General features: G+C 38.1%; 6 protein-coding genes across 6 annotated transcripts; 2 read left to right on the top strand and 4 right to left on the bottom strand.

Moving 5' to 3' along the window:
* Nucleotides 1–31: 31 nt before the first annotated feature.
* On the bottom strand, nucleotides 32–2,156 carry LOC126626947 (pentatricopeptide repeat-containing protein At5g66520-like). Its single transcript, XM_050296350.1, has one exon. It carries the CDS (start codon nucleotides 2,136–2,138, stop codon nucleotides 495–497), a length of 1,644 nt encoding a protein of 547 aa, XP_050152307.1. The 5' UTR covers nucleotides 2,139–2,156; the 3' UTR covers nucleotides 32–494.
* A 631-nt stretch (nucleotides 2,157–2,787) lies between these two features.
* On the top strand, nucleotides 2,788–7,166 carry LOC126626520 (NEP1-interacting protein-like 2). The gene is made up of 4 exons (XM_050295873.1): nucleotides 2,788–4,950; nucleotides 5,185–5,363; nucleotides 6,167–6,313; nucleotides 6,636–7,166. The coding sequence occupies exons 1-4, from the start codon at nucleotides 4,851–4,853 to the stop codon at nucleotides 6,756–6,758; spliced, it is 549 nt and encodes a 182-aa protein (XP_050151830.1). The 5' UTR covers nucleotides 2,788–4,850; the 3' UTR covers nucleotides 6,759–7,166.
* Nucleotides 3,433–4,372, top strand: LOC126625623 (putative pentatricopeptide repeat-containing protein At1g74400). The gene is made up of 3 exons (XM_050294664.1): nucleotides 3,433–3,752; nucleotides 3,850–3,943; nucleotides 4,034–4,372. Exons 1-3 carry the CDS (start codon nucleotides 3,433–3,435, stop codon nucleotides 4,370–4,372), a joined length of 753 nt encoding a protein of 250 aa, XP_050150621.1.
* An 800-nt stretch (nucleotides 7,167–7,966) lies between the features above and the next one.
* On the bottom strand, nucleotides 7,967–11,284 carry LOC126626519 (ribulose-phosphate 3-epimerase, chloroplastic-like). Its single transcript, XM_050295871.1, has 10 exons — nucleotides 10,939–11,284; nucleotides 10,435–10,549; nucleotides 10,086–10,226; nucleotides 9,887–10,000; nucleotides 9,484–9,562; nucleotides 9,040–9,149; nucleotides 8,864–8,920; nucleotides 8,589–8,658; nucleotides 8,401–8,494; nucleotides 7,967–8,177 (listed from the first exon to the last, which is right to left on the bottom strand). Exons 1-9 carry the CDS (start codon nucleotides 11,055–11,057, stop codon nucleotides 8,445–8,447), a joined length of 855 nt encoding a protein of 284 aa, XP_050151828.1. The 5' UTR covers nucleotides 11,058–11,284; the 3' UTR covers nucleotides 7,967–8,177; nucleotides 8,401–8,444.
* A 1,310-nt stretch (nucleotides 11,285–12,594) lies between these two features.
* LOC126626667 (uncharacterized) lies at nucleotides 12,595–19,110 on the bottom strand. The gene is made up of 20 exons (XM_050296040.1): nucleotides 18,874–19,110; nucleotides 18,666–18,735; nucleotides 18,492–18,534; nucleotides 18,016–18,093; nucleotides 17,799–17,883; nucleotides 17,583–17,665; nucleotides 17,219–17,276; nucleotides 16,698–16,808; nucleotides 16,233–16,290; nucleotides 15,908–16,004; nucleotides 15,625–15,660; nucleotides 15,348–15,484; nucleotides 15,053–15,123; nucleotides 14,913–14,966; nucleotides 14,461–14,603; nucleotides 14,057–14,197; nucleotides 13,729–13,962; nucleotides 13,542–13,601; nucleotides 13,209–13,460; nucleotides 12,595–13,098 (listed from the first exon to the last, which is right to left on the bottom strand). The coding sequence occupies exons 1-20, from the start codon at nucleotides 19,016–19,018 to the stop codon at nucleotides 12,970–12,972; spliced, it is 2,085 nt and encodes a 694-aa protein (XP_050151997.1). The 5' UTR covers nucleotides 19,019–19,110; the 3' UTR covers nucleotides 12,595–12,969.
* Nucleotides 19,111–23,966: 4,856 nt separating this feature from the next.
* On the bottom strand, nucleotides 23,967–25,379 carry LOC126627061 (transcription factor MYB16-like). Its single transcript, XM_050296482.1, has 3 exons — nucleotides 25,247–25,379; nucleotides 24,932–25,061; nucleotides 23,967–24,675 (listed from the first exon to the last, which is right to left on the bottom strand). Exons 1-3 carry the CDS (start codon nucleotides 25,377–25,379, stop codon nucleotides 23,967–23,969), a joined length of 972 nt encoding a protein of 323 aa, XP_050152439.1.
* Between the last annotated feature and the right edge of the window lie 2,006 nt (nucleotides 25,380–27,385).

Genomic DNA, 27,385 nt, shown 5'->3' with positions numbered 1-27,385 from the left:
AAAATTCATTTGTATACGTGTTAGACTGTGATTTGCACATAACAAATAAAAACGTTGGTATTTCATGCATGAATAAAGGTAGGTAATATGAGTAAAGAAGCAATAGGGGAATGTAGGTTTGGTATCTAATTCCTCGCCTTGGTGTGTGACCAAAGCTTGATACAAAACCCTAACTGCAAAGCCACATGTAGCCCCATTTCCCACGTCTAGTTGCATTCTTTGTAATGCAACCCCACTAATTACAAATACAAAGAATGGTAAATCTATTTAATTTACAAAGAGTTTTAACTTTAAAGGGTAAAAACCTCTAGAGAAAATTGAGGACATGCTTATGTTCTGAGAAAGGGGACATCAAGGTGGCAATGTCTCAAACTTATCACGCGTCGTCACATGTTTTAATTTTTCCATGCAGCACTCCCGTTTCATGCAAGCCCTTCGAGCTTCTGTCGGATTTACCCTTCCAGTCTTAGGGAAGCTAAGGATTTTCCCTTTTCCTATTCTTCAATATGGAAAAGCACATCTGATATGTCTGGTTTAGTGATCTCACCAAGCATCTCGTAGATCAAAGATCCATCCTTATGGGTCCTATCACCTGCCACAAAACTATGAACAGCTCCATTGATTTGAACCCAACTTCGACCCGGGGGCTTTTTCGCGCCCATCTTAACCATTTTCTGTCTCACACAAGCAACATCTAGCCATCTTTTAGCGGAGGCATACACGTTTGACAAGAGCACAAGATATCCTGCAGCCTGGTCAGGGTCAAGTGTAACTGTTAATTTTTGAGCCGCTTTTGATGCGAGTTCAGCGTGCTTGTGAAGCCTACAACCGCCAAGGAGAGCACCCCAAACAGCTTCGTTTGGATTCATAGGAATACTCTCCACAAGCATATGCGCTTCATCTAGAAAACCTGCTCGGCTCAAGAGATCAACCATGCACCCATAGTGCTCAATCCTCGGGGTGAGTCTGCAAGATTGGGTCATGAACTTGAAAAGCTGGCGGCCCTCCTCAACTAATCCAGCATGGCTACAAGCACACAGGACACCAATGAAAGTGATTTCATCAGGTCTTACATAATCAACTCCCGAGCTTAGCATCAACTGAAAGATACGAAGAGCTTCCTCCCCGCGACCTTGTTTTGCAAATCCAACGATGATGCTGGTCCATGAGACAGTGCTTTTTCTTGGCATCTGCTTGAATAACTTATAGGCATCATCAATTAAACCACAGCTGGCATACATGTGTATGAGTGCATTGTACAGAGTCACCAACCGCGGCTGCGACTTCATCCACAATTGCTCTTCGATGTACCAGTGAATCCACCTTCCCAGTTTCAAGTCCCCTATTTCGGCACAGGCTGATAATGCTGCCACTAGCGCCACCTGATCCAGTTCCACACCGGCCCTCCTCATCTGACCAAACAAAGACAAAGCTTGCTTACACCTCCCACTCTGAGCACACCCCGCAATCATGGTGGTCCATGAAACAACATTCCTCTCCGGCATCTCGTCAAAAATCCTCCGCGCCCCATCAACATCCCGACACCTTATATACCCCACAAGCAGCGAATTCCAACTCACAACACTCCTCTCACGCATACCATCAAACACCCGGCGTGCATACTCAACACCACCAGCCGACCCTCCACCCGTCGCATACAAATTAACCAAACTCGTCTGAACAAACAAATTGGAATCAAACCCACTTCCCAAAACCCTCCCGTGCACCTGTTCCCCTTCTCTCACCAACCCCGACCTCGCACAAGCACTAAGAACATATGAATAAGTAAACCCATCAGCCTCCGCCTCCGAACCCACCAGCCGTTTATACAATTCAACAGATTTCCGCGGAGTTTCGCTCCGAGCATGGCCTCTGATCATCTGGTTCCAGACAGTAGTACTTGGGTTTTCGACATTTTCGAAAACTTTGCGGGCGTGATCGAGACACCCAGAAGCAACATAGAGTGATAAAATCCGAACAAGAATGTAGCTTTTTTGTGTGAGTCCGTGAATTGTTATTTGGGTGTGAATTTGGGTGAGTTTTTTGATCGAGTTGCAGCTCTGTAGTAGAGAGAAGAGGTGTTGTTGCAGAGCTCTGGAGGTTGTGGGGTTGGCGGGAAGGGGTTCCTCAACTGACATTTGAAACCCTTCTGTTTTGTGAAAGCAAAGCAAAAGAAGGGCATGTAATTAACATTTTGCAAAATATTTTTCCGTTCTGCATGCAAAAACATGTTAAAAAATACCGCTAATGTTAGGGAGATTAAATTTATAGATAAAATTTATAAATTAAATGATGTGTCACAAATAAATATAAACACGTTTATCAACGCTTAAATAATAATTCAATCATCAACTTTCATGTCATTTAGACCATGTTGTATTGTCATTTATCTAATTACGTCAATACACTCAATAAAATTAGCATGTGAGTAATATATTTGAAACTCCGTTTTGATCAGTGTAGTTTCAATTGTGTCAATTTATATTTTGTAGTTTATTTGATTACATCAGTACATTCAACAAAATTAGCACGTAAGTGGCAAAAAATTAGCATTTAAATCTCAATGCAGGAAAAATATTAATAATCACTTGAGTTAGAAACTTATTGTAAATCGTGATATTTAAAATGTAATACTCATAATCAGCAAACCTTTAGCTTCAACTTTAAGCATACGTGAATAAATCAGTTAACGAGATCAATGTCTCAGAGATCTCTTGCACTTAAGTTCAAATCTCCCTCGTCAAAGTTCAATTTTCCCTCCCATTAGTCTTAAGAATATTGTTTAACACTTGAAACTATAGGGACGACGCGACACTCTCATGAAGCAATTCTTCCGTCCAAAACACACACTCGTCTTCACCTCCTCCACTTCCACTTCCACTACCACCATATCAAGACCATTTTCTTCTTCCTCGTCTTCTCCGGCATCCGATTCCAGGAGCACCATTTGCAACCCGAGCACTGGAGCTCTTCAACTCGGCCGCGGCAAAACAAGGGTAGCGAATCCATCTCCGCGGTTTCATCTTCCGAAAACCCAACTCCGCACAAACCGCAAACAGCCGAAAGCAAACCAGACACTTAAGAGATACCTTAAATCCAACTCCGCCACCAAAGCTCTCTTGCTGTTCCGAGACGTACTGCGTAAAAGTCCGTCCACAACGGATACCTACGCTCTCTTGTTTGTCATCATCAAAGCTTGCACCCAAAAGTCCGTCTCGAGGGAAAGCAACTGCATGCCCTTGTGCTTAAATATGGATTTGAATCCATATTTTACCTGCAAACTTCTTATATGAACATGTATTCTGCTGCAGGTGATGCTGTGAATGCGCACCTGGTGTTTGATGAAATACCCTCCAAGAGTGTAGTTTGCTGAACCACATTGGTTTCTGCTTATGTCGACAACCTAACGAAGCTCTTCAGCTGTTCAGGCAGATGCAGATGCACAATGTGGAACCCGATCAAGTTACATTGACGGTGGCTCTCTCAGCGTGCGCTGATCTTGGAGCGTTAGAAATGGGAGAGTGGATTAACGCTTATGTCTGTCATAAGCATGGGTTTGATACAGATTTATGCTTGAACAATGCGCTTGTCAACATGTATGCAAAATGCGGGGACATTGGAACGGCGAGGAGATTGTTCGATAACATACGAGAGAAGGATGTTATGACATGTACATCGATGATCGTGGGGGCATGCACTACATGGACAAGCAGAAGAAGCGCTTACCCTTTTCGGAAGAATGAAAGAAGCAAGTAAAAACACCAGGAAGAACAAGAAGAATGGTGAGTTTGGAAGCGCTTTAGTTGTCCCTAACGATGTTACTTTCATAGGAGTTTTGATGGCTTGCAGCCACGCGAGGATGATGGAGGAAGGGAAGCGGCATTTCAGAAGCATGAGCCAAGAATACGGGTTGAAACCCCGCGAAGCTCATTTTGGGTGCATGGTGGGTGCATGGTGGATCTGTTCTGCCGAGCCGGGCTCTTACAGGAAGCTTATTACTTTGCTCTGAAGATGGCAGGGCGTTCAAATGCAGTGGTGTGGAGGACTTTGCTCGGCGCATGCAGCCTCCACGGAGACATTAAACTTGGCTCGCAAGTTAGAGCCTAGTTATGCTGGTGATGATGTTGCTTTGTCCAACATCTATGCTGCCAAAGGCATGTGGGATAGGAAGACGATTGTTAGAGATCGAATGAAGCAACGAAGGTCGCCGGGTTGCAGTTTGATTGAGGTGGGAAGGAGTATCGGTGAATTCGTTTCGGCCGATGTCGACCACCCTTTGAGGACTGAAATTTATCAGATTCTTCGGCAGTTGATTGCAAGTATGAAAGCTTATAGCTACTCTCCGGAGCTTTCAAGCCTAAACGGGTGTTGAAGGGAGGGAACAAAGATTTAAAGCATTTGTACTACAATTCCATATGGTTTAAAACATCCTTTGCACTCTTCATTCTCAAGTCACCCACAAAAAACTTTTATATGGCATGAAGTTTCGTAAATCGGTAAAAATCTAAACTATTTATTAATAAAATCTTCTCGTCTTTTAAAAGAGAGTGAAAAAATAATTCCACTTTAATTATAAAATCTAAACTTTCTTTCTGCTCTGGCGTTTCCTCTCTCTCAGTCCCTCTCTCCTTCGCATTTATCTCCAACTTTTCTCTCCCTAATTTAAAAAAATAAAATCCGTGCAATTAAATTTTCCAATTCCATTATTTACAGAAATGGTATTTTCCTAAATATTTAATATTTTATAATCTCTCTGTTCCCTGTACTTGATTCCGTACAACCGGTTCTCTGCAGCAGCAGCAGCAAAAAGCCCCCCACTTTCGACCAATCCGCCGCCGTTTTGACCCGCTATGGAGAGCGTTGGGCTTCAAAGAGTTGGAGTCGTTCAACGTCTTCCGCTCCTCGTCGTCAACTTAGTTGCTGGGGCTCTGGTTTTGCTTTTTGCTCTTGGTATTTTTATTTTGTTTATTTTTAAAGGGTGTTTTAATTTCTTGTTGATTTTTTTTTTGTGATCAATTCTTTTGGTTGAATTATAAATGCCCCAGTGTGGAATTTGATAATTTTAAATATCTAGATAATTGATGTTATTGTTCCCATAAATTCAACGTTGCTAATAATTTATGTTTTTTTTTTTTTAAATTAATGGAGTTTGATATGCATTTTTACATTTTTTTTTTCTTGCAGCTGGATTTTTCACAGGAGGTATTGCTGGTGCTTTAGCTGGGAAGGCTTCTGATAGAGGTGTTGTACGTGGAGCTGGATTGGGTGCTGTTGCTGGGGCTGTGCTCTCCGTCGAGATTTTGGAGGCGTCGCGTGATCTACTGCGGCTAGGCCGCCCTGGCTGGCGGAGATCTTCATTGATGGTGAGCTATTAAGCGCTGAGGTATCCGTTTCTCGTTATTTATTTCACCTGTGTAGCTGTTATGATAGAATGTGACCTGCCAAGAACCGGAGATGATCTCGTTTTTAGGTTAAATTGAATGATCCATGGTTTTTAAAATGTGAACTTCAACAAAAAGCTCGCGGTATTGTTTACTTTAACGAAAAATCATATTTTTACACTAAAAAGTCAATTATGATACGATTCATTTTACCATTTATTTTGTCTTTATAGTTAAAACTCAAATTTTCAAACCTTTTTCATTAGTTTTTCTTTTAAAAATATGATATTTCCGTTGAAGCCTATAACGATGGACGCATAGTTAAGGATATGCATGCATAGTGTTGCAACTACATAGTTCTGTATCAGTTTTATGGAAGTAGTCTTAACTCTTCATCTGTGGACCGAGTTTCTCTTTTTCCGGTCATGCAAAAATCACAGAGGAGCTTATTTGTTGGAGATTCGAGGAGGAAAACTTAGCACCGCCGGAAGTGGTAATTGCTAACCAGGTTTCCACTCTTTTTTCCACATGCTTTAGTTTAAAAAGCAATAAATAAATTTCCAGTTTAGTTGGATGATAGCAAATGGTTTTGCAAATTTGTTGTTGGATTCAGAACCTCAGCCTCCGTCCTGTGCTTACGAGAGGAAGGGGTTCCCCGGGGACTGGTGCATCTTACCAGTTTTAATGTTTTGAAAGTTAATGATGGAACAAGTTTAGTGATCAAAACTGCGATGTTCCTTTGCGCAATTGCTTTTTATCTGATTTTATGAAGCTGGAATGAGCAGGTTACCCTTGCCAATCTTCGTCATGATGTCGATGGAGGAGCGGAAACCAGAGGGCTGTCAAGGGATGTTCTGAAGAAACTACCATCTGATGTGATCTTGAAGGATACCAAGGCAGCTCGGGGTTGCTGTTGTACGATATGTTTGCAGGTCGTAACTCTTTCTAAGACGACTTGAACTTTTTGTCCGTTTTAGTTTGAAAGTGTTTGTGATAAAATAGATAGATACATTCACATATTTGGAAGATTAAACTATGGTAACTGGTTAATCAATACTCAAATCTTAATATTGTTTTCATTGATGGCGGAAAGCAATCATGTTTATGAATCCTGGTGGGGGTTCAATCTCCCTGCCTCCTAACAACTAACAATTTAACTCACTAATGCTATCGTTTGTCAATGAAAAAATAACTTGTTTTCAACTCAAGGGGACACTATCTGAAATCATAACAACAACAATGTGGCTTCTGCAGGATGTTGAAGAAGGAGAAACTGCGAGGACTCTGCCCATGTGTCAGCATACGTTTCACTTGGCGTGCGTGGACAAGTGGCTCAGCAGACACGGTTCGTGCCCTTTATGCCGGCGAGATTTGTGAACAAAACACAGGTTGATTTTTATCACCAAGGTCTTTCGAAGTAAAGTTTTTAAGAAAAACTAATGAAAAGAGCTTGAAAACTTTGAGTTTTAATCATGAAGACAAAAAAGTGTTGAGTAAATAGTATCAGAAGTGACTTTTTAGATTAAAAATATCATTTTTCGTTAAAAGTGAATAGTACCATGAGTGTTTCGTTAAAACTCCCAAGTTTTTATCCCCTTACTGTTTATGTAAATTCAGGTTTTGGATTTGTGTAAGCTGTAAATAGCTTAATCATAGTTTGTGGTGAGTATTGAAGATGTTCTTGTGTATCCCTTTAGAGATGGACCGGATATTGAACAAGAATATTTTATCTAAGAAAATTGAACAAAAAATTTTTGAAAATATAATAAACTGAATCTTTTGGCATGTGTGATGAATATTCCTTTTCTGATCGTTGAATTGAATCGAGAACGAGGTCCTGTGTTTGATTCTCTCGGGATCGTGTGTTTCATTCTATTGGGTCACAGTATCTTCTTTATCTATACTATATGATACACTTGTTTGTTGCTGCATCCATCTGAGATTCCCTAACAGGTAATTGATGTCTCATCTGCTCAATATGTTGATTTAATTATCATAAAACATTTCATGAATTCATTTGCATTGGACCATCAAAATATCCTCAACAACTCATCTTGTTGGAAGCATTGTACGCGACAATGGTCAAAAAGAGGTTGAAATATTTTTGTGAGTCTTCTCGGCCCTCAGTAAGGTGTATAGCAATGATGAAGTCACCAACTGATTCCATTTTCTACTCCTTTGGGCCCTCAAAGTCCAGTTGGCTCATGGCCCATTATACGAGATTTCTGAGGTACGGGTGGCCATACCACCTCACTCCGTCCGACCCACACCCACTCCTTGATCCAGCGTTATGAGTCGTGATTGAACAATCACGTGGTACGGACATCCGGACTAAAGAACATCTCCTACTGAACGGTTTACGTATATTAAAGGAGGGAGGACTCGAGCACTGGACTTCGGGGCAAGGATACCCCTCTTAATTACTTGAGCTACAAACTCTTGCAGATAACGACCGAAATTGCTTTTAAACATTTTCACCAAAAGTGCTTTCAGTTATTTTAAAAGCACTTTCAAACAAGTCCAAATATTTTAACAACCATTTGTTTGATTTTAGACTGGATAAGGAAAACGATCAAAGCAAGAAAGACAAGAAAAATGCTTCATTAAGATTGGAGTGATCTCTTACATACATAGCCAAGGAAATGGTACAGAACCTATGTGTCCTAGGCGAACCGCAGGCTTAGTTGCTTATCAGTTTCTCTGCATTTTTTAGTACAAGAGATATTGCACGAACCGAAAGGACATCCGAGGAGAAGAAGATGTGATGAGTATGCTTCCTAGGTCGTACGTAAATTTCTGCAAAGATGTGGATTAACTTATTTGGGTTAGTGGTAAAAAATTTCAGAACAAAACCAAACTCGTGCTTCAAATAGCCGTTCATCATGTGCGGAAATTCAAGTCCGTCAACCAGATGAATTTTAAGAAGGCAACTTATGCAGCTCGTCGGTGAAAGGACTCAAAGAAAATGCTTGTAGGTTTTCGTATATCAGAAACTCGAATGAGCGAGAAGATGGCTTACATGGCAATGATGAACAGCAACAACACGATCATTTGGACGTCATTTCACACTGCAACTGCTACAGGCCTTTTGCTGGTCTTGATTCCTTTAATAGCTGCAGTATTGAAAATAAAAGCCAATGTTAAGATGCAAGTTAATTAGCTCGTCTGGACTAATAACATAGGTTCTGAAATCTGTGTGATCCGTACCTTCAGCGTAATCTTTAGCTCCAAAGACAGCAGAACCAGCAACAAGAGCATTAGCTCCGGCCTCAATAACCTGCCACGACAGAAAATGTTTGAAACCGGATTCTTACATCCTAAATCGTGCAACTATTTTCACACTCAACGAATGTGTTCGGGTTCCATTAATCAACACGACTAATTTGTTCTTTTTGTTGATATAATTACATCCTAGGAAAGCTCTCAGCACGACACATGTCGAATTATTTATAACGGGGTACATTGAAACTTGGTCCACATACCTTGTACGCATTTGCTGGACCAACTCCGCCATCCACTTCAATCCATGGGTTCACTCCCTGCAGTAATAACAAGCAAAACTGTGAATACCTCTTGCGTTCAGATAAAGTGTCTGAACGGAATCCCACAGCGGGAGAGAGGGAGAGAGAGATTGAATCAAGGTGAATTGGGATCATACTTTCTCCACACACATTCTTCTCAAGTCTGCAATTTTCTTCACTTGGCTTTCTATGAAGCTCTGCCCACCAAAGCCAGGGTTTACCGACATAATCAAGACCAAATCGACCACTGAATCATGAAAAAGAAAGTCAATATCACCCCATTTCTCGAGATGATATACCAGATGAGTTAACAATAAGCAACAATCGTTTTTTCTTTTTGTACTCTCCCTTCCCATGCATTAACTCATCATGTAAAATGCAAAATTGATTGAGAACAGGAGTATTCTGGCAGAATTTCGAATAAAAGTTGGCCTTTGTGATCCCATACAAGTAAAATACACCACATAGGGGGACGATCCTTGACCATATAATATCACTATGAATCAATTTTATAAAGCACCACCATGATTATATTCCCCAAATGAATCAGAACGTATATAATATCCAAAAGAGAAGCTCACCATCGAGGATATACTCAATTGCCGTTAGAGGGGTGCCAGGGTTGAGCACAACTCCAGCTTTAGCTCCCAGACTCTTTATCTGAATTACAACAAAAGTATAGGATTACTAAAATGAACTTGTGGTACAACCATATTATTTTCTGGTAATACTTTCATGATTGCAGGGATAAGCTTAAATGCATTCTCTTGAAAAATGAAAAGCAACTAAATTGGATCGTGTAGCCCTAGCTTTGCTTCACCATCTATGTATATCATACTTCTTCACTTCTCACCACCACAGGAATATTACATCCCATGAATTCGTAGTAGAGACAAGATAACACAAACCAAATTCAGAACAGTAACGTAGCTGCATCAGTTCTTTAACAAGTATGCCATTACGAGGATATGAGGGAAACCTTACCAGATTAACTGAACGGTGTAAATGGATGGTGGAAGATTGTTCAGCATGAACACTGACTATGTCTGCTCCAGCTTTGATAAAATCTGGCACTCGCTGTTCAGGCTCCACGATCATCTGCAGCGCTTCAATTTCACATTAGCCATTGCTCTTTATTCAAAGCCTATCTAATAGATACCAAAACCAGCAGAATGAAAAATACCAGATGCACGTCCAAAGGAAGGTCTGTCACAGGACGCAAAGCATCAACCACAAGAGGTCCAATGGTAATATTTGGAACAAAACGGCCATCCATCACATCGACATGAATCCAGTCACAACCTGCCAACTCTACAGCTTTTACCTAGATCAAGTGAGAGTCAAACTCTAATGCTAAGAGTTTCAATCTTATAATTCAACACTGGAAAATCTGATGCAACAATTTTTAAACAACGTTTTTGCAGTAAAACATAATACAAACATTTCAAGGTTTACATAATCCGTGATTTCGCCTATAATCCAGGAACCGAAAAAGAAATACATGCTGACAAAGATTGAAAAAAAAATAGAACCTGCTCTCCCAACTTGGCAAAGTTAGCAGAAAGAATAGATGGTGAAACAATGATGTCACTTTTCGAGAATTTATCAACCCGAGATGAAGCCTTCACCAGAGTCCTACATCTCCTCCTAAAACCGAAACGATAACAGAAGCAACATCAGAAATGCAAATGATCATTCTTTTCCTTCTTCCGGATAATTATTTGCACTTCAAGTTCAGCCAAGCTTAATTGCAAATCATCAGGCACAAATTTCAAATACCAATTCACTAAATTCAATGACCATAACATCCATTCGAGCAAAGAACTCTGCTTTTCACAAACAAAGTCAAATGAATACACTCCCACGATCTCCCATCTCAAATTTCCAACAATTTCTTAACGTTGTACCACTTTCCTCAGCTGGGTTTCATCCGAAAGCACGAATTTTTCTATCCTGGAACTGAAAACCCGATAAACAAAACCAAACCCAAATGGAATTCAAACGAAACAACGTTAGCCAAATAAAAAAAACAATACCTTGTGAAGGTAAGAGAAGTGGGTTGAGAAACAGATGGTTTTTGAAGCTTAAGACCTCCGCCGAGTCCGCTGATCTGCTGGGACTTGAGAGTTGACGAACAAAGTGAAGCAGCCGACATCTTTCCCTTCCCCGAATCTCTGTCTCTCTGGCTTCAACGGTCAGCTGGTGGCGCAGTGCTGCAGAGAGGATTGAAAAATCTCGGAGAAATTCAGGAAGAAAAAACGCGTGGCCGACACGTGTAGTTCGCGGTTTTCGTTGGGGATTTTTCTTATCTGCAATGGTTGGCGCTCTATTGTGCTTGCTTGTGATTGTGTAAACTTGCAAGTGGGCAACGACAGTTTGTTAACGTTTGTTCAAAGTGGCTCTTGAAGTAAAGTAAAGGCCTTTTTGCCTACGTGGGGATTTTTGGCTTAGTTTATTGGATCGAGATCTACTATGGAATTCCATGTGTTTGGAGCTTACGAACTAAAAGATTCGGACCATTTAATTTCAATTTTACTGTTCCTATTAACACATCTCACCAGCCCATTTTTTAAAAAAATGAATGACAGAACTGTCTGGATCTCTCGGTCCAGGATTCCAGACATAGAGGTTTAGAGTGAACCTCATTCCTAGTTTGTTAACGTTAGTCCACTCATTTCTTAGGTTGTTTAATAACTGTTTCGCAGGTCAGTTTGGACTTGACCATTTCAATTACATCGAAGTAATGTTTTGATCTTTGTTTTATGAACTTAGGAGTGTTAAGATTGAACTTGTGAAATTGAATAACAGTATAACATATTGTGTCTTATAAGTCATTTGAAAGGGGTGAGATTCTATAAGATTGGTTTGGATTCAATTTCGTCGATGTCTAATCTTTAGCTACCAACACCCGATAGGTATGTTTCTCTTTTAAGGAAAACAACTCTTTGAACAATGGATTAGTATATTTGGCAATGTCTAATCTCCCTAAATTAGAATTTCTTTAAAACCATGAACCATTCAGGCTCTTCATACTACTAATCATTAGATTTTCTTAGTTATGAACAAAATATCTTCGTTAATATCTAATTAGATTTACTTACCTAATAATTCAGTGGTCGATTGTTACGATGAGTTATTGTATAGGGTTGTAGTTTGTGTTATAAATCGTTGAGTTTAGTGGAAGAGTAAATTGTCAAAATTTGTCCGATTTTTCCTCTGAACTTCTTATTTAGAAAATTAAAGACTCAAATTAAATTTGTTGGCCAATTTCCTCCGTCAAATATGATAATGTGCATACATATAAGAGGAATTTGCTAATCCATACCCTACTTGGGAGGTGTTACCTACATATCTCGCTCACTTGCCTCGATCATGCAGGCTTTTTTAATCCTCTCTTCATAACATTTTATGATCTATTAGTTCAAAACTTGGCATCAAACATTGCCTAAGTCATCGAGCCACTAGCACTATTACCCACTTGATGCTAAGAGGGTTCACGTTCGGCTCTCATAGATAACGAGTTTAGTATCTAATATTGCAGTTGTGGGTTGCACCATCCGGTGAGGAGCAGTGTGTCTCTTTCTCTTAAGTTTAAAGTTTGAACCACCATTCCCTCCATAATAAAATAACAACAAATAAAAGAATAATTAAAATAAACAAAAAATAAAAATAAATAAATAAATAAACAAAAATAGAGAGAATAAAAATGTTAAAATAAAGAAGCAAGTAGTTTATAGGCCTTCATCTTCTTTCAACCTACTACGTCCCGCATTCACATCATTTCTCCTCTCAAAGTCTAGTCCAGACTACCTCGTAGTACAGAAAATGAACGGTCTAAATTGAATTGAGAAAATATTATTTTTGCTTACTTGCCAACCTACGAGTTTTTTCCTTATAACTTGCAGGCTATGTTTAAGGGAGGTTCCGTGCCTGCATTTGAGAATCACAAGCCATGGTTCCCATGTATTTCGCGACAGCTTGGTTCAACGATTATGTTTGCACCTGAACCCTGCAACATCAGCAGGGATTTGGTTTCTTTCAAACCTTCAAAAAGCTAGCAGCATCCGCTACTCGGAGTCGGAACCTGACAGTGGCATTTCATAGGAGTCTCTTGGTTCCATATCGGTGATGGAAGGGGGTAGGTCTTGATTAAGCACGTTTCTAGCCCGGTCTCTCCTTCTTCGTCTACTTTCATCCTGTAAGACGGAGATTAAACATGTCATCGGAATGATCTAGACCAAAAACATGGGTGAAGTGTACTTAAGTACTAAGTTGGTCTGTTATTTTTTTTGCTCTTAATGCTCACCGTGGAATTTGGCTGATTTGGTTGACTTGACACTGGAGTTGCTTGACTCCTCCGAAGCCAGATGGTACCGAAAGACATCAATGCGGCTAGAAGCAGCATTGGACCAAACCTTGGATCTCCAATGCGATCATAGACTCCGCGTAACATTCCACGGATGCTCTGCATGATCGTGTTTGTTGAAGGAATTCTTTGGACACCAGCTGACCATATTGGCTCTGAATCCTCAGGAACCAAATGAGGAGTTCTTGTTCTCTGCAACGGGAACATAAAGTAAAGCTCCTGAAAAAAAGTAGTTTATGAAACTGCTCGTATGAGAAGGTCAAGTATATTTACATAATCAGGAAGATCTCGGGAGTCGCCATCGTTGATTATTTGCGAGATCCATTTAGTAATCTGCATGAAAAAGGTGAAAATGAAGCAACCAACTTAGAGAAAATTTGTATTCTGTGACGTCTGAGGCGTCGATTGTAGCTTAAAGTATTATGCAAACTCAAGGAATTCTCAAAACAGAGTTAGATACCTCCTGAGTATCATCTGAACCATTGTACTTTGCCACAAGCTGTGATGCAGGATCTAATTCCTGGTCTTGCACTGCATCCCATATGCTTTTTGGCTTCTTCTCGGGCTTCTCACTCTCTTCTGTCACATTCCTCTTATAGCGTACAATAAATAACTGAGGAACATCGGTCATATCTGTCCTTTCTCCACAAGTTTCATGGCTGTTTTCAGATTGGAGGAAGAAGAGGCAATATTTCTGAACAAAAATTAAATCATTTGTCACACAAAAGTTTCAAGACCACACTTAATGATATAACAGTTAGAAAGGCAAACAACACACAAAGGTTCACCTTTTGGGCTTCTCCGTCAAGCCAAGCAAATGTCAGTCGTTTGCTTTTAAGCGCTTCTGCTGCTGGTGCTATAGATTGCTCTTCATCAGCTGACCTTGACTCAACTTCATTTGACAATTTCTCTTGAACACTGCGAATGGCCTATCAAACTTATGTCATTCACACCAATTGCGAAGTTTTGAAAAACTTGAAGGTTAGATTGCATAGAAAACTCATAAAGTCAGAAGTTTTGATTGCTTCTCTGAATATAGTAACTTTTTAGAATGCATGCATATTGGGTTTAGGATTTCTATAGACATAACTTGTTGATCTACAGCCGACATCTGAAACAACTCTAAACAATAGACACAAACCAAAAATTAGAGCAATATTGTGAAAAAAAATTTGACAGGAAAGACACTTACTCCACGCATGTTACTGAGTTCTGGGCTATGCCTCCCTGCTATAACAGCACAATACCAAGTCACGGTATCATATCCAGCACGAGAATAACCTCGAGAATCACAACCCAATTCCATGGATGTTGTACTCCTCAACTGAGGTAGCTCTGAAAGAATGTGTGAGAAATAAATGGGAATTAATTAGTCTTACCGCATATTACTACAAAAAGTTCTAAAGTACAATTCACTACCACCAGAAAATTTGATGCATTATTTTTTGTTACGTAGATCCACTAGTAAATGAATAGGGAATCCAAAGCAGCTTATTGAATATATTGTATTGTCTGAAGTTCTCTGAACTACTTTTTGAGAGTCCAGGTATATTGCTAATAGGTTAAGGTCAATGCCAACCTATGTAAGCTTTGTAATGCACTCTTTCATATTAAATGAAGAATGTCGCAAGAAGATAACAGTACCTTGTTGTTTATTTTGCTCCATAATATTTAAGAACTGTAAGTAGTTAACAGATCCTGCAAATCAAAACATATGGCTTTGGTTATCACATGAAGCACAAAAGTTTATAAAATTGTTATAGAGGGTTAAGAGAGTTACGTACCGTGGTACACAACAGGTTTGACACCAGGATCTTTCAAAATCACTATAGCAGGTGCAGATTCCACCTCAAACCTGTTGGAAAACATAAGAGTTCTTCTGAATCACAGATGCATAAATTTAGGTATCCAACTTATGGTAATAGTTCAAGTTCCAACTCACAATAGTGGTGTTTGTGTTATTATAGACTCGGTTCACATAAAAATTTTGAAAATCTGAAACTGTACTGTTTCAGGAGGATTAATATTAGATAAGCCACTCTTCACCAAAAAAAAAAAATTATTAGATTAGCCACTCACGAATTAAACCAAAAGGAAGATTCCTCTTCTTGCCACAGCACGAATGCAAAAGAAGCATGAGCCCAATAATTTTTAGCAGCTTGGCGTATGAATGGAGCAGCACGCACCCCCGTTTTTGAGAAGAAAATGACTCTTACCTATGAGCCAGAAGAACAAAACCATTATCCAAGTGGCAGGTCAAAAGTATTAACAATAGATAGCAGCATGTTGCAGAGGCATCTATTTATACGTTATTGAATTTAAATGCATTAGAAAAATATTGAATCTGCAAGTGTACCTTATGAAGACTAACTTTTGCTAGAAACTTCTGCCCCTGAAAATTGAAGTATGCATTCATATCATTTTGGGGTATGTTAAAGGGTGACGGAAAATAAAGAGCAGAAAAGCGAAAAAAATGAAAGGTGAATTAATAATACGCCTAAATCAGCGAATCAAAAGTAAAATTAGATGACAAAAACAGATTGGATAACCTTATACTGCATCAAACTTATATTTTGAACAAAGTTGTATTTAATCTTAAGTTAGAGAGGAGAAGGAAAGAAATCTTCTCATAGAATTACCAGTGTCTCCTTTGAGTAGTAAAGAATACGAGGCAAACCAAGTATGGTTGTTGCAAACCAATCTGTGACTGAATCAACAGAGAGATCTCCTTCATACCTGAGACAAGAATCAGACTAAGATGTCATTCCATAACTAATGAAGGAAACATGACGTGCTTGATCATATCAAGCAAGAAGGAAAAGACAGAAAGAAAAACTTGCCCTTATATATAGATATAGCATAGTATCTAAAATCTTCTGCCATGGAAATAAAAAATCAATCTTTACAATATTGTGCATGTCTACTACATGTAGTAGTAATCTTACAGCTTACCGAAAACCTCACCTAATAAAACAATTGGCAGTTTTACACCCCGGTGGAAAAGCAACAAGAGAAGGAATGCCTGTAAGAGATTGATATGCGGTTAGAAACATGAAACAAGAAATGAAAATACTACAGCACGAAACAGTTTCCATGCCAAAAAATTCATGGTCAAATTTACGATTGCTTAGTAGTTCAGCAGCCCCATAGTCCTGGTACCAGTTGGCACAATAGATACAATGCCCCGGGATAAGGGATAAAAATTGCAGTATTATGTGTAATGAATATCCCTCAAGTTTCAAGATCTTATTTCTAAAGCCTGCTATGCCCCTAACTTCGTCTATTGCCAACCATTTATTTATCAAAATATGCATATTCTTGAGCAGTTTTTTTAGTTCACATTCACAAATTCCAAGACCTGCAATTAAATAAGAATCGAATCTTTCGAAAATAACAGCAGGTAATATTGATCATTATCAAACCACTTACCATTCCTGAAGAAAGGTTGTCCAGTTGGTTTTCTCTCAGCAAAATGTGTCGCTAGCTGAAGCTCTCCAAGTTCCAACATACCAGTATTTGCCACACCGTCCAAAAAAACAGCTAGAGGGTAACAAAACAAAATTATCATATTCTCAAACAAAAATTATCATAAATAAAAATAATATTGAGTCAAATATTGGAATTTAAAGAGGGAAACAAAGAAAAGAAGGGAAAGAATGGGTTGTAAAGTTGTGACTATAATGCTTGGAATGTATGAATATTTATTTCTTAAAAGGAATAAACAACTTTAAACATACAATCCTGGATCAGAAAGTAGAAGAGAGAAAATTTTCCCAGTCAATCTGAATGGTTAAACTTATGGAGACAAAACCAACTAATCAATTGGTAAAACACAGTCTCCACTCTGTTTAGTGCATGAATTAGCCACTAAACATGTATTCACCTTTCACGAAACCATTTCAAATACAGGTAAAGAATCTTAAATCAGGTTCTCCAAACTGAAATCATACCAATTTTCTTCCACACATCAGAAAACTGAAAGCAGCTTTTGCTCCCAAATGAGCACACCTGGTCCAAATTCCAACAAGCAGAGTCAGAATACTATTAAAAGATAAATAAAAGAAGTTATCCTGATAACAAAATACAACAAGAAATATAAATAAGGCTATTTTATGACTGAACATGTACGCACATTCTAGTTATGTGTTGGCTAGAACTTTATAACAAAATAGGTTTGTCTGTCAGGTTATGCATGTCCCTCATTAATTTAAAGTAAAAATCTAATGGAAGGGGAGGTAAACCAAAGAGAAGATATAAGCATATGCCGGACAAATTGTCATGGCATGCAAGGCATCATTTATAACGTGGCTTTACCTGAATCAGCCATGGTTTGTTACCCTCGAACATAGTCTGAAAATCCTTGGAGGTCATGACTGTACCATCATGGTCTTCAGTTTCTATTAAAAAGAAAAGATTACACTTATTAATCAGTGTAGAAATAATGGAAATCCTTTAATAATTGTTCTAAGAAAAAAAAAACAATGTTAATGTAACTGAAACGTTAACATGATGAAAAGATTAAGTTCCAACCAGAAGTAACAGACTCTAGCAAAGGAAGGTCTATCTTCGAAAAGCTTTCTCCTTTATATTGCTCTGTGACCTTCTCAACCACATCCTAAGGTCAAAAAAGGGAAATTAATGGGACGATTGAGCACGCCGCAGAGGTTAGCGAAAAAAGAACATGGATGGAACTACAAGCTGGACACGTAAGATGTCGATAAGCCTTGGAATGGGAGGGAGAACTCACTATTTGCTCATCAATGCCGAATATGTCATAGTTTCTTTTCCACACTGGATTTGTCAGCAACTCATAAGCATATTGAATCTGCACATACATCCCGATGTCATACTTAGACCAATAGTATAAACGAAAGAACAGAGAGCAAGCCAAAATACTGACTACGAAAACTATTCATTCTAATAGCATTGACACAGCAGTTATCATATTACTTCTATTCGAAAATAGTGAACAAAAAACTCATACTTTTTAAGTAAAAGATGCATCTTTTCTTTGTTATATAGAAAACGACCATTTTCGCGTAATGTATTCAAAATATTAGTAATAAAAAAATGCCCAATTCAACATATTTTCTCTCATTCTTTGGTAAAGCCATATAATTTTATCATCAGATTGCATATTTGATAAATCAGGCTACATGAAGTTTTTCATCTACATGTAACAATAAAACTCCGCCCCGCGGAAAAGCCACGGAGTTCACTAACCTTGATAAAATCGGAAGTATCCGGAGCCTGCCCTTCTGAATTCCTGAAAAGCATGAAAATTTGAAGCGTTTCAGATTGTGTTTTTTCAAACTTTGACACACAGAGCCTTCTTCTTCTTCCGGAAATTACCAAAACCAATCAAATTGACCAATTTCAGCCATTAAAACGACATACCAGACTGAAGAAATATTTTCATACGCCTCCTTCACTTCTTTAACGGAGCTATAGCTCCTTATACCAAGAACTGCAACAATTCAATCAACCAAGCAATCATTCACAATCCATATTCATACAATATATGTATATGTGTGTGTGTGTGTGTGTAGATAGATAGGGAGAGAGAGAGAGAGAGAGAGAGAGAGAGAGAGAGAGAGAGAATTACTGTCGTAGTGAGAGGGAGGGAAGGATTTGGGAATAACGAAGAGCTGGAAGAACATGGCGGCAGCGAAGAGAATCAGAGGCAAAGAGTAGGCTTTGATTACCGACGCCGTCGACTTCGTCGCGGCCGGAGACGCAGGCTTTGCCATGGAGCTCAACCGCAGCGGAAAATTCCTGGTTCCAGTTGCAGAGAAGAGAGTGACGAAGAGACTGCCGTCTGCGAGTAGCGGTGACCCCAATATTGTGGCGCAAGTGACGACAAAACAGGAGAGTCCACTTGTACTCGCGCATTGGTGAAGAGCGATCGGCTTAACGGAACTTGACACGTGTGAGGAGGTGATTGCTTTTTTGACGGAGAGTCAACGGAATTTGGGGTTGAAGAACACGTTTGGAATGTTTGTAATACACGCTAAGTACCACTTTTGGGCTTAAAACTAAACTATTTGGGCCTATATTGTTAAACGGATCACGACCAATAATGCTTAGGCCCATGATGTCTTCTCTAGTTCAATTTGCATCCATGGCCTAGTGTATTAGTTGCCATAACTAATTAACATAACTGAAGGATTGAGATTATATCTAGATCTCACATTCTGGAGTTCACAGATCAGGCAGTTCGCAACGTTCAAGAGAGAGACATATAAGCTTTGAATATAAAGATTGTGTGTAAAGTAGGCCAGTGAGATGCGTTAATGGGGATCGCAAGATTTAAATTAAACCATCCCCAGGCTCTAGAGTGTGAGATCCGGAGAGGATCTCAATCCATAACGGAACATACTTGGCTTCTTAACGTGTAAGGACTAAGAAATCTACTGCTTGTAAACAATAGTTTGGCGCGTGCGTATAAAATTTATTTGTTTTTTAATTTTAATGCATTATGTTTGCTTATGTATCAGATTGTCGAGTTATATTGTATATTAGTATAATATATAGTCTTTAAAGCGGCTCAGGATCACCCGCTAAAATTCTTGAAAAGCTGTAATGTGCAACCAGTCAACCGGTGATTATATTCAACAATATATATCATATATATCATATATATCATATATATTACTATGTACTATGTGATTTTCAATCTAATTCGCAGCTACATCAAATGTGTGCTTCTTGCCTTTTACAATTGTCTCTTTTATGTGTCTCTTTTGTTTTTACAGGTTTTAGATGCTTCTTTACTATTATAATCTTGTAAGATAAAGTTCTTTTTGTCTAATATTTTGGTTATTGAATACATAACCGAAAGAGCCTTCTCCCATTAGTGTTATTCCTCTTTCTATGTTGAAAGTTCAAGTTTCAATTTTTCTTGATTGTTTTTCTCTTTTGGGGGTAAAGAACGAGGAAAAACAACCCAACATCTAACTCAAACATCACAGAAAACACAAGAAGTCTGAGACACCCCAAAATTATCATCTGTGAGAGGCGATCCAATCCAAGTAGGGGATTAATTATCAAACACATGAAGGCATTAGCTAGTTTGCCAACTGATCCGCCATATAATATTTCACAAGAAGATTAACTAATTAACTGTACCCATCAGAAACGGCAATAGACCGACACAATGCTTGCCTGTTGGTGTTATATATTTGGCGATTTGATGGTGTGGAACCCTACGTACGCCAAGTTACATGAAGATAACTTATCAATACGAAGGCTTTAATTTTGAAGCTTGTGAAGGCCAAGGCAGAACTTAACTAAACAAATAAAACAGTTTACCATTTCAGGGCATGCATGGCGGGACACACGTACATAGTTGAATAAATAATCAACGATGTAGTCAGCTCACATATGCATGTCATAAGTCATAGCTAGCATGGTCCATATGTATCTGGGGTGAAAGACAACATTAATACATGAAAATATCCACAGATGCATGTGATTTATATATTGTCATACATATTGCGGTCAATCTAAATATACAGTGGCGAAGTTTAGAATTGATGGGGGGAGGAGCGAAATTTTAAAGGATAAAAAGTCTCAAAAAATGTAGACAATATTAATGTCTGTTATAACACGTACCTAAAAAAATAAGGGAGTTTTAATGAAAAGGGCTTGGGCCAACAAATATTTAACCAAAAACCATCCAAAAATATTATTTAACCAAAAGGGCTCAAAGTTTAATAAAAAATCATCCAAAACTATTGCTACAAATCTACACTTTCGTTAATACCCCTAAATGATTCGATATTATCCTGACTCTTCACCAACCTCAACCCAGCGTGAAACCACCATAATAACTCTCTGTCTTCCTATCAAATCGAATTCCCCCATTTAAAAAACAACCAAATCAAAGTTCAAATCAAAGTTGAAAAAGGAAGCATTCATCCAAACAAAGCCGCCAAAACAAGTTCAAAGAAGTTTAAAGGCAGAAACCGACGAAAAAAGTGTCTGAAAAAAAAATAACCAAAACATAAAACTGTTTCTGGAAAAAAAAATCAGATACAGTGTTTGTTTTGTCTGTGCACAAACAAATACTGTATCTGGAAAGAAAAGAACCAAAATCCAGAAACAGTGACTTAAATTCCATAAATAGTGACTTAAATTTCAGAAACGATGACTTAGATTCCAGAAACAATCTATATCTTTAACCTTTGATTGTTTCTTTTCTTTCATGCATCAGTTGATTATATTTAAGAAACGTGTTGCTTATTTTGCTTTCAATCCAAATACAGTGAATTTCACTATTTCTTTTCTAGCTTACATTTAAGAAACAGTGTGTCTATTTCATTTGGATAAAAAAACAGTGACTTAGATTCCAGAAACAGTGTTACTTAAAATCCAAAAACAATTTATTTTGACAGTCCAGAAATAGTGACTTGTCGTTATTATTGAATAGCATGCAAATCTCAAATTTATTTTTTAGAGAAACAAATGATGAACTCCACTGACGAATAAAGATTGAAAAACAGTACCTCGAATACACTATGAATAATAACGATGATCACATTTTAACGAAATAATACAAAATATAAATTAAATAGCACGAGGATCTATATTTTTGTTTCAAAGAAAAAGAAGAAGGTTTGCAAAACAACGATGAACTCCATTAACGATGAAAATCTGGAACTCAACCTAAAAAAGTTAGGGGTAAAATCGATAAATCATAATTTATTATAGTTGGGTCATTTTTAGTTGGACTACTTTAATATGGGCCTTGTACTAATCATTAAACAAAACTTATAACATGATTTTTTATTAAAACTAAAACTTTTCAAGCTCTTTTCATTAATTTTCCTAAAAAATAAATGTATTTATTGTGAAATTACCAAAATGCCCTTGGTTAAAATGTGTTGAATAAATATAGACCTCTGAGTTTAAATTCAATTTCTCATGTTTTCTTATTTTATTAATTATTTTTCATACTCACGAATGCGTGGACAAAAGCAAAATCAAATTCAAAGTTATCGCGGTTGAGTTATGATTTTTGGGAAGGGCATATTGATATGATACAAAATATGATGGGCCTTAAATAAGAAAAGAAAGAAAGATAACAAGGATAGAAGTATAATAAAATATGGTGGAATACAAATAAATCGTTAAAAAAGAAATAAGGATAATAAAGAGAGTTTGAAGATGGCGGGTTAAGAGAAAAAAGGGGGAAATGATACGAAATGTTAGCAAGATGGTGGGGTCAATTTACATAGAGGAAATAAGATAAACAAATGAAAAATAAGCAAAAACCAGCCGTGTGGAAATATCAAAGACCTTCATCTTCTTCGCGTGTTGTAGTTGTGTTTTGCAACTACACTTTTCAGATTTTGTACTAAACATAAACCAAGTGATTGCCGCCCAACTCCGTCTAGCCCTGCCTAATCTTGCAAAGATCCGACCGACCAGAGGGACGACTACTCGTTTTGGGGCTACTTTTTAGGCGAGAGGAGGGGCGGCCGCCCCTCCTTGCTCCTTAGTAGCTTTGCCTATACAAATATATACAATTATATATTATATATATCCAACTATATTTGTTTAAAGTTTTTAATAATATAGGCCACGGTCCACAAATACATGATGATACACATCACCAAATTAATGTGCAGAGGTACGCTTGGGTTGTAATATCCCACATCGTCCAGGGGAGTGGATCCTTTAAGTCTTATATGTATATTCTCATCTTTACCTAGCACGAGGCCTTTTGGAAGCTCACTTGCTTTGGGTTCCATCAGAACTCCGAATTTAAGCAAGTTCGCGCGAGAGCATTCCTAGGATGGGTGACCCATTGGGAAGTTCTCGTGCGAGTTCCCAGAAACAAAATTGTGAGGCCCAAAGCGGATAATATCATGCTACGGCGGAGTTGAGCCCGGGATGCGTTGGGGGCCCAGGCCGGGATGTGATAATTTGGTATCATAGCCAATCCTTGGTCGGAAGTGTGCCGAAGATGACGTTGGGCCCCTAAGGGAGGGTGAATCGTGAGGGCGTGGTCGGGACCCAAAGCAGACAATATCTTGCTACGGCAGAGTCGAGCCCGGGATGTGGTGGGGGCCCGGGGCCGGGATGTGACATGGGTTGCCTTCTACGATATACAAATGTATACGAAATATGCAGTGTTGAAATTTTACGCTTGGATGTTCTATCTCAAGAGTCAAGATTACAATGAAACTTAACAAATGAATTTGAACTACTTAAAAATAGTATGTATATATGTACAATAGAACTCTAGCTTCTAAATGAAGATATGAAACTAATTATGAAATTCATAAAATTTCTGGAAAAGCATAGTAAGACTCTTTAATTTACCATGTACATCCTTTCAAACCTAACCTTAAGTAAATAAATGTTTATTTGTTAAGATTAGGGAGAGGTCCAAACAAAGTATTTTGTTATATATTTCTTTTAATGTTCTTTTTCCATTCCTTTTTTTTGTTTCTTGGCGGTAAGAGGCTGAACATAATAATATAAGTTAAACTAGAGTAGAAGACACACATCAATTATAAAGCTGGTGATCAATATTAATACATCATTAATTGGATGATCTTCAATTCTCCAATAAGTACTTATATTACGTCGTAAACCCTAATTAAACCATCGCCAACTTTAGTAGCTAGTTCTACAATTTCTTGCAAGTGGTGCCGTGGAGAATTAATCATCGGAAATGTCACCTGCTTCTTACATAATTTGTTCCAAACTATTCCAAGCATCCTCGAATTCAGACCCGATATTGTGATGGAGTGCCGCCAATGATTCACTGCATTCATTACCACAGTATTGACCGAAAAGTTCATAAACATCCATCGATCCAGTGGGTACTGATGACATGGGCGTTGCATCATCATATCCCATCAGGCTTGATAATTGTTGGTCAGATGTTGGATCCTCAAAATTAGGACCATAATCTTGGCCGACCATATTAACACCATGATCATGAACATGATGATGATCACCGAATGAAACATTACCCTGGCCGTTTGTATCGTCGATTAGGGCAGCCGATCTTGACGATGACTTTGACATGGATATTAGGCTTTCCCATGCGGATGCTCGTAGAATGTCCAGGCACTGTGGAACTAGTGGTGGAGCAAACTGATGGTGCTCATCGGAAAGCGACGCCGCTGGCGCAGATGCATGCATACGTAGTTTGGATTCTTTGACAAATCTTGCTTCGGCTTGAATCCTGGCACTTTCCCACTGAGCAATGTGGCTGAGATTTGACAAGTTTTTGGGGTCGCCATTTGCAGAGCCAAGAATGGCAGCCTTGGGCTTATGGGTTGCAGGGTCCAACCCTATCTTTGCCAACCTTTTCTTCAGATGTGTGTTCCAGTAATTCTTGATCTCGTTGTCTGTTCTCTTTGGTAAGTGTGTAGCTATGGCCGACCACCTACAGACCATACATGGATATTTATACATCCATCATTAACTATTTCAAGAATGTGTCTGTTTTGTATGTTTTATTGATATCACAAAAGAAAATTGAACAAAAAAAAAAACAAAAAAAAACAAAAAAAACAAATTAAGTTCTACGATAATATGCATGCATGCCCTAAATATTTAATATAAAATGGCTCTCTTGAATCAAAGTTATTGTACGTATATAAATGTTTAAGAATAATATTAACGTTAATAATATATTTTACCTGTTGCCAAGAAGTGCATGGAGTTGAATGATGGTTTGGTCTTCGTGCAAACTGAAATTTCCCCTCTTAATATCAGGTCTGAGGTAGTTTCTCCACCTTAGCCTACAGCTCTTCCCGCATCTTTTTAGACCTGTATGGATATAAAAGACCAAGTTAATTAATCAGCAAATTAACTACATGCAAGATGAGGAAGATATTTAGGTTCTTTTAAGGAAACAACATTCATTAGATGTTAGATAACGGTACATCAAAAACGTCTACAGGCCGTACAACTCGCAATAACCACAACCCTAAACTCATCCCATAAGTACTTACCAGCTTTCTGGGACAAGGAACGCCAGCTTCCATGGCCGTGTAGTTGAATGTAAGCTAAAAGCTTTCTGTCCTCTTCAGGAGTCCATGCACCTCTCTTTATCCCGGACGCCGCATAGGAACTATACTTTCTCATCTGTCTAGCTTGACGGATGTAGTATATATCTTGGTGGAAATGGTGATGTTAAGATTAGAGAGGTAGCTAGTTAGCCAGCAACTAGGATTTCCTTTTCTTTAACATTGCGTTACTATTGTGTTGGGACCTAGAACGGCAACATTGCGTTACTATTTATATGGGGAACAAATGAGTTTTTATTTTTTAACACCAATGTGGAATTTATGATCTATTTGTCCTACTACCCTTTCTTTCTGTAAGAATTAATATTTGGATTGCTATATTTACTAGGCCAGGGTTAGAGCCGTTGTGATTTTTTTTTTAACAAATGATATTATCTACACTGAGAAGAAGAGAAATGAATTTAACCCACAATAGACTAGTAATAATGTAGTTTAAATTTGCTGTTATGAGTATTATATACATGCAGTTCAAAAAGTAAAGATTTGTGTCCCACGTACCTCTAGTTGAAAACATCATATATCAGACAGCAGCTACGCTTAAAGTTTCTTTTCCCATAATTAATTTATGGGTAACTTACACTTTATTATTCTTAAATTCTCACCTTACTATACTTATTGTTTGTTGATTTACATTCATATTTAAAGTACGTGTTTCTTCCAAAATCATATTTCAGTTAGTCTGTCGATTAAGTCATCCATTAAATGATGGTGTGACATGCCTTTTGAACACCAAATAATTTAAAAAAAAAGAAAAGAAAAAGAAATGATAAATCGAAGAAGTCAACAAATAAACTTAATTAGTTATTTACCAAAAAATATTTCGAAAACCTGCAAAATTGGAAAATAAATTAAAAATCTTTGCCTGCACTTTTCGAATACCAGTATAATCTCACCCTCTTCCTTTGTCTCTTATGGGGAGTGGCGAGTGGGGGAGTTTAATCTGGGGCGCAGGCTGTCCACAAGGGCTGAGATTGGACTTTTGAGATAAAGAGCATCGCACATCTGCTTCAAAGTCGATTCTAGACCGGCTACGACAAGTCATTGTAATTCCTATTCTCAAATTCACCGCCAAACCAAATTCTCATTTATAATCAATTCGTACCAAGACTCGGCTACACAATGTTCAAGCCAAACAATGACGTTTTGGACAACGCGACAGAGGCGAACTACACGAACATGTTCGACGCAAAGATAGACACAAGTGGGACGAGTACCCGCCGGGATAAGGAGAAGGGGGTTGCGTTGGTGTAGAATTGGAGTGGGTCGGGTTGGTATGGGGTGGGGGAGAGTCCGGTGGCGGTGGGAATGTTGTGTAGGAGGTTGCACGAGTGAGGATGGGATAATGGGAGTGGCAGGGAAAATATTTTTTATTTTTTGTATTTTAATTTTAAAAAAATTCCAATATTTATGATTCTTTTAAGTAATCAAAAAGGATTTATGAGTTTGGATCATTTTAAACTTTTTGGTGGGTCAAAGACCTGTCACATTATTGTTTAACGGATAACTTAACAAAAAGACTAAGAGAAGTATGATTTTGACAAGAAATTGTAACTTTAAATATAAAAATGAGACGAAAAAAGTAATTGTAGTAAAAAATGAATTTTGATAAATTTGAGGATAGTAAAGTAAAAATTCCCTTTAATTTATATATACTAGCATATGGGCACACAAAAAGTGTGAGTCAATTTTTTTTATTTTTGTTTTTGAAGTAGAAGGAGAGAGGAAGAGAGAGATAGAGAATGTGGAAATGTGGAGAGGCTTTATTTTTTATTTATTTTTAGTTTTTAATTAGAGATATGTTATAATTACATGTAGGTGAGTCTTTGAAAAAAAAAGCAAAATTTTGATTGTGTGAAATTACATTTATGCCCATATTTCTTATTCATGTTTAGTTTTAGTTAGAGGGTTAAACTACTAATTTCATAGAATTTTGGTTGACAATGAGTGTTTTATTAATATATAGTTTAGATAATATATAATATACGTATTAATGTTATGATACCATGTTGGTTGGGAAAGGGATCCTCTCCGGATCTCTTCCACCAAATCCACCCAATCATCCAA

The sequence above is a fragment of the Malus sylvestris genome, chromosome 6 (genome assembly GCF_916048215.2).
Source record: "Malus sylvestris chromosome 6, drMalSylv7.2, whole genome shotgun sequence".
NCBI lineage: Eukaryota > Viridiplantae > Streptophyta > Magnoliopsida > Rosales > Rosaceae > Malus > Malus sylvestris.
The sequence above is the reverse complement of the archived record's forward strand: the minus strand, read 5'-3'. Positions and strand labels throughout refer to the sequence as shown.